We start from the raw sequence: 6,612 nt of genomic DNA, 5'->3' as shown, positions 1-6,612 counted from the left end.
TATTCCAAAATTGGAAAGGGTACAAAAAAATGTGAGGAGGGTACAAGAAATATGAGGATCATAACATTCTTTACACTCTCCTCACATTCTTTGTACCCTATAAATTTGTCATTTTTTTTCGCTTCAGTAGGAATTATTATTGTGTAAAGACACTAATTATACTTGAAATTGATGCAAATAACATTCATAAAAATTAAAAGATCAAAATATTCAAAATTTGGAGAGGATACGAAGAATATGAAGATGGTACGAAGAATGTGATGAGAGTACGAGAAATGTGAGGATCCTAACATTCCTTCTTTGTAGCCCTCCCCACCTTCTTTACACCCCTTAAATTTGTTTAATTTTAATTTTTTTTTTCATTTCAGTAGGAATTAATATTGTGTAAAGACACTAATTACACTTGAAATTGATGAAAATAATGTTTGTAAATATTAAAAGATTAAAATACTAAAATATTAGAGATGGTACAAAGCATGTGAGGAGGGAGGGCATGAGAAATGTAAAGATCCTTACATTCTTTGTAGCCTTCTTACATTCTTTGTATGCTCTAAACTTTACATTTTTTTTTAAATTTTTATTTTTTTTCACTTCAATTAGCAATAGTATTGTGTTAAAACACTACACTTGAAATTGTTCAAATAATATTAAAAAAATTAAAAATTAAAAAATTGGAAAGAGTACAAAAATGTGAATAGGGTATGAGAAATGTGAGGATCCTTAGAGTCTTCACCACCCTTCTCACTTTCTTTGTACCCTCTAAATTTTTTGTATTTTTATTTATTTTTTATTTTTTTATTTTCATTTCAATTGGAATTAATATTGTGTAAAAATATTAATTACACTTGAAATTAATGCAAATAATGATAAAAAAAAATTAAAGGATTAAAATTTTCAAAAATTAGAGAGGGTACGAAGAATATGAGGAGGGTAGGAGAAATATGAGGATCGTCATAGTGTTCGTACCATTTTCACATTCTTTGTACCCTCTAAATTTTTCTAATTTTTTAATTTCTAAATTTTTTCTTCACTACAATTGGCATTAATATTGTGTAAAAGCACTTATTACACTTGAAATTGATGCAAATAATGATCTAAAAAAAAAATTAAATATTAAAAAATTTAATAGGGTACAAAAAATATGAAGAATGTACAAAAATGTGAGGATCATCATACCTCTTCATTTTTTTTGTACCCTCTAAATTTTTTAAATTTAATTTTTTTTTTTCACTTCACTTGATGATAATATTGTGTAAAGACATTATTTAGACTTGAAATTGATGCAAATAATGTTTCAAAAAATTTTAAAATTAAAAATTCCAAAATTGGAGAAGTTATGAAGAAGGTGAGGAGGGTATGAAAAATGTGACTATACTCACATTCTTGGTACCCTCTTCACATTCTTTGTACCCTCTAAATTGTTTGATTTTTTTTTTTAAAATTTTTTTCCTACCTTAAATGACAATAATATTATGTAAAAGTTCTAATTCCACTTGGAATTTATGGAAATAATATTCAAAGATTAAATTACAAAAATGTATCATAATTAGGAATTAATAGCAATTTTTCCTCCACAAATTTTTTTTCTTCTGAAATTTTCTTTATTTTACTACTTCATAAAAAATCCAAAAAAGTAAATAATTATATGAAATATTTCAACAAGTTTTATAATTAGTGATTGTAAAAGATGATAGCAATGTGTGGTGCATGGGATTATTTTCCTTGGCAACCGTCATAACCTGAAGAATTGGTTTTCTTTTTTAATTCCCTTGCCATATGTCATAATCCTATTGGCTTAAAAAGGTAGGTATACCAAAATGGAGAATTCGGTACCACAGCATGACCCTCATGAAAATGCCATCTTTTACAAAATTGTTATTGACTCCTTGCCGAGATGCGATGTGGTCAAATTATCTTCAATGTCCCCTCTCGGTAAAGCTTTATATATCAAAATTAACAATTGCTTCAACTGTAATTGTCCCAATGGCCATGTTTTCTTTTCTTTGTAAATTATAGAAACCATTTCCAAAATGTAACTCTTCGGTTCCACCCAACCCCCTTTCCCATTATGCCCCACTAAATTTTAGCCTGGGCATGTCCTCTCCAGCATCTTCAACCACGTCTTGTCTCAGCACTTGGCCACCTAGGGCTGAACAAGGGGAGCCCAAACACATTGTTACAGGGAAAACCAAATATTGAAGAAGATGAAAGGTCCGAGAGCCTGCAAATCTTGTTCAGACCCCGACTCGGCTAACTATCTATTCCCATGGTGCATTCAACATGCTGAAATTTTAGACTTTAAATACATCCATAACCCACCCACCCGGCCTCTTTTTATATGAAGAGGAACTAGCTTCACTCTTTGAGTAGAAACCCCGCTCCTAAAAGCGGATCAATCATCAGGTGAGGGCAATTTTACCCTTGATTGACTCCAACTCTTCGATTCAGAGCCTAGAAGGTTGCGCCGGTGGAGATGGTAGAATGGTGAGTGCAAATACCCCACTTGCTGCAGCAGCGATGGCTCCCGCAACAAAGACTGGTAAGTTACCACCACCAAATAAATCATCCAACAGTCCGCTGACCGCAGAAACCAGTATCTGTTTAAGCATTCAAGGACTAGCTTATTAATGGTACAAATACAGTTAACTTTTTAATGAAAATGATGTCCCTATGCTTTTGGAAATAGTTCAAAAACCTTCTCATCATTTTTCTTCCATAGATAAGTATATGTATATTCTTACTTATCATGAATTAATTAACTCAATTTTTTCTTCTTTAACCTAGAAGGCCAGTGTTCGCTATAAAACATTAATACTTTCTTAAATGAAAATTACTTTGTGAATACGAATTAAGATTATATAAAACTAAATTTAATAGTTGATTTTAAATTTTAGCTTATATAATGTAACAATGTTGCAGTGGAACCGAACCTGTGGTAGCACTATTGCCATGTTTAAAACTCCTAGAGAAAGGCCTGTAAGATTGAAACATCCAGAAAATGTCAGAAGGATGCCTGATATGCGTATATAATCCCAAAATTAGTCTGAGGGAAATATCAGATTTGTGAAACTGTTTCTTGGAACATAACCTTTCAAGGAAACCTTCGGCCGGGAAAACATATCATTTACCTTGGCCAGCACCAGAGGCATTGGAATATATGGATGCTAGGGCGAAGGGGATACTGTATGTGATCTGCACAAAAGGAAAATATACAGTTAACGGACTCCTTTGAACTATGTCACAAAATAAGTTAATTAGTTTATTACACTACACTCTTGGATGGGATGCTAAGCTACCTATTAACCTCAAAGCTTAAGTTTTAGACAGTGGACAAACAATGCATATCAATCTTATTATCTATGTCTTAGCCTTAACACCACAATTAATGTACATTGAACTTATTGGGCTTTCACTCTAACACAGGATATACCCAATCAACTAGATAATCAGGCTGTACAAACCCTTTTAATTAGGACTCCTCGTATATACAAGTTGTTAAGTAACTGACCAAAGTGTATATAAAATTTTAATTTCCTTGACGGACAGGGAGAATGAGGGACTAACCGCTTGAGGTATGCCCAACAAGGCGAAGATCGTCAAGGCAAAAATCTTAACGTTGGCTGGAGGCATCAAGCTTCTGCCTTCAGCAGCAGCTTCATGTCTGGAAGATTGGGCCATCTTTGTGACCGCAACTGTAAGTCCCAAGCAAATGGCTAGTATGAAGTTCCCAATACCCCATACCCGCTTCACACCACCCATCAAACGAGCTGCTGGCTCGATTGCCAATGACATTAACCCTAGCACCAATGAGTTCAGCATCAACCCTAGCGAACCTGCGTGTACACCCCTATCATACAGCTTTGATTCTTTACCTTTGACCGTCCCTCCGTAGACTTCTTTCCCCATCCAGTCAGTGTCAAACAATAGGAAACCAAACCAGGCAAGCCAGTTCAAGGATGTAACAACAATTAGCATCCACATTGACCGGGATAAGTTCCCTAATGCAGACAAGATCTGCCCGAAAAATGGCATTGAAACCTCCTCTTCGTCCTCTTCATCCTGGTCTGCGTTGTATTGTTGAGTTAAAACAAGTGGCCTTTCTTTTACTAAAGTCATAGCTGCAGTGGTTAAGACCAGGAGGAGAATAATAGCGAAAATGAAGCAAGTTTTAAGGTTCGCACAGTACACATCACAAGCCTTTGTCTTTGTGAATGGGAAGACCTTATAAAGGTCAGTATAAGAGCCAGCTGCATAACCCAGGACATTCCCGACCGCCATGAAAAACGAGTAATACGAGTTTGCTGTCCTTGTTTTCTTGTGGTTATGCCCAGACATATCAGCTAATAAAGCTCGGCAAGGGCCCTGCATCATATTATTGGCAACGTCAAGGACCCAAAACCCTAGGACAAACACAACAACCGCTCGAACCTTTGGGACTTTATCAGGAGGATCCCCAGCTGATTTGCCAATGTCCGCTGCGAAACCAATAAGGATAACCGCAAGAGTGACCAGAATTGTGCCAACAATGATAAATGGGCGCCGCCGCCCCCATTGGGAGTTGCAGTGGTCGCTATAGTATCCAACCGTGGGCTGGATGAGCATGCCAGAGATGGGACCACAAAGCCAAATGAAGGAAGCCCATGTGTGAGGGACGCCGAGGAGCTGAACATATGGGGTCAAGAGGGAAAGCTGAAGAGCCCATCCGAATTGAACACCCGCAGCTATGGATGCTACGAGAATTATCTTGCTTAATGGGGTGGATTGATGATGGTGGGCGTCCTCAGAAGCCGGTTGCATACCTGCTTTTACAGATGTGGCCTCCATAACAGCTCCAACCCTACCCTATCTCCTTTGCAATTTTGTTTTATTTTATTTTTAATATACAGAGTATATATGGTGTAGTTGGATAAGGAGCCAGGAAAGAGATTTGAATGCCAGAAAATCGATGAAAATGGAGTCGGGGAGAATATAAAGAGATTGATAGCAAGAGATGAGGTAAAGAGAGAGGGAGAGGAGAGATTTACGTCCAACCATCCTTGAGGTGAGGTTACGGCTGAGTGTTTGAGAAAGAGAGGATATAATAGAGAACGGTTTGCACGGAGAATTTGGGGTCATATCTTCTCCACGCTGCTTGAATTATGGAGGAATCTGAGTATATGAGATTATATTGAGCTGCAAATGAAATTAAAAGAAGTAATGAGTAAGTTTGTAGATATGTACAAGGAGACATCTTCCATAGCCCTTTCAAATATGATTTCCCACCAAGGAAAACACAAGAATCATTGCCCTATTCAAATTTCTTTATTTAAAACCACTCAAAAGATGAAGAAAAACAAGAAGTTTCGGGCAATTAAAGTTAAGCTTAATTAGAGTATGATTTTTGGGAAATAAAAGAGGATGATATAAAGAATATGGGATTTTAAAATTTTAAAAGAAGTAATGAAAATGATGGTGGAGGTTGTGTAAATAATTAATACTTATCAGGATAAGGATGGCTCATCCCAAATTGAGATGATAATTAGTGAAACTTACAACAATTTGTTTGCTTGGCTCAATTGATATATTGCCTTATGGTGCCTTTCTCAATTGAAATTTCGAATCTTGAAAACCTAAAGGCATTCTCAATATATATTTCAATATTTCTCTATGAGTAAGGCTATGCATAAGTTTAGAGGGATAGCAAATCACTTTCATCTTTTCTTTTGAAAGATTTGATGATGAATTCCTTTAGCCAACTAATAAAAATTGACTCGATCGTTTGAAGAAACTTAAAGATTTTTAGAAGGATCTTGCACCCGTCAAGCCTTAGCACCATAGGAAGGATTTTCTTTTAGTGGAGATCTTGTAGTAGCAACTTAGCTTGGTCTTCCTTACTTTTTAAGGGCATTTTTATCTTTCATAGACTTTGAAAAGTCTCAATTTGTTTAACCATTTAAATAAGTTGTTCTTCTAATTTGACCAAATTTGTCATCATTAATAATATCATGATGGTATTAGACGAATTGATAGGCTTAACTACTATTGGTTGTGCTATCTTTCAGGCCTCACATGAAGACATTAGTATAGATCCACTCTTCGACTCATTGTTTTGTTAACCAAAAGAAAATTTTAGAGCTACCTCATAAGATGTGGATTGGTATGTTCTCACTTGTTCAACAATGTCTTTCTTCTTTGCTTCTAGCGAGGTTAAGGAGGTTTCTGGATTCTTAGGAGAAGTTGCCTAAAAAATAATAATTATCTTTGGAAAATAAGTACCTTTCACTTCAAATCATGGGACAAAAACGCGCGTTTGAATTCCAATAGCTTTGATTATATTGAGTGAATCTGATCCCCTGATTACCATATTTGTTCGTCCTAGATTCCATATGGTATAATGTAAATTCTTGTAAAGAAGAGATGTGGGGTGGAGATGGTTACAATGAGTGCACCAAAAATTTGTAGACATAATTTTTTCTTAAATAAAAAAATGTAAATTTCTTGTAAAGAAGAGATGTGGGGTGGAGATGGTGACAATGAGTGCAACAAAAATTTGTAGACATAATTTTTTCTTAAATAGAAAAAAAAAATTGTGAACAAATTGATTTTATATTGATTTGTAAAATTAATAATACA

The 6,612-nt window shown here is 35.2% G+C and overlaps 1 protein-coding gene across 1 annotated transcript; it reads right to left on the bottom strand.

Annotated features, from left to right (window-relative positions):
- Positions 1-1,975: 1,975 nt before the first annotated feature.
- On the bottom strand, positions 1,976-5,110 carry SUT2 (putative sucrose transporter). The gene is made up of 4 exons (XM_002266086.4): positions 3,565-5,110; positions 3,129-3,192; positions 2,931-2,974; positions 1,976-2,597 (listed from the first exon to the last, which is right to left on the bottom strand). Exons 1-4 carry the CDS (start codon positions 4,822-4,824, stop codon positions 2,445-2,447), a joined length of 1,521 nt encoding a protein of 506 aa, XP_002266122.1. The 5' UTR covers positions 4,825-5,110; the 3' UTR covers positions 1,976-2,444.
- Positions 5,111-6,612: the final 1,502 nt, after the last annotated feature.

The sequence above is a fragment of the Vitis vinifera genome, chromosome 18 (genome assembly GCF_030704535.1).
Source record: "Vitis vinifera cultivar Pinot Noir 40024 chromosome 18, ASM3070453v1".
NCBI classification, from domain to species: Eukaryota; Viridiplantae; Streptophyta; class Magnoliopsida; order Vitales; family Vitaceae; genus Vitis; species Vitis vinifera.
Note: the sequence above shows the minus strand (reverse complement) of the source record. Positions and strands in the feature narration are given on the sequence as shown.

Bases quoted from the DNA above. Each gene is read 5' to 3' on its own strand.
- SUT2 (XM_002266086.4), bottom strand. From the start codon at position 4,824: ATGGAGGCCACATCTGTAAAAGCAGGTATGCAACCGGCTTCTGAGGAC. The intron at 2,975-3,128 runs GTAAATGATATG...TCAATCTTACAG, and splicing joins TGCCTCTGGTGCTGGCCAAG to GCCTTTCTCTAGGAGTTTTA. The intron at 2,598-2,930 runs GTTCGGTTCCAC...ATGCTTAAACAG, and splicing joins TGGCAATAGTGCTACCACAG to ATACTGGTTTCTGCGGTCAG.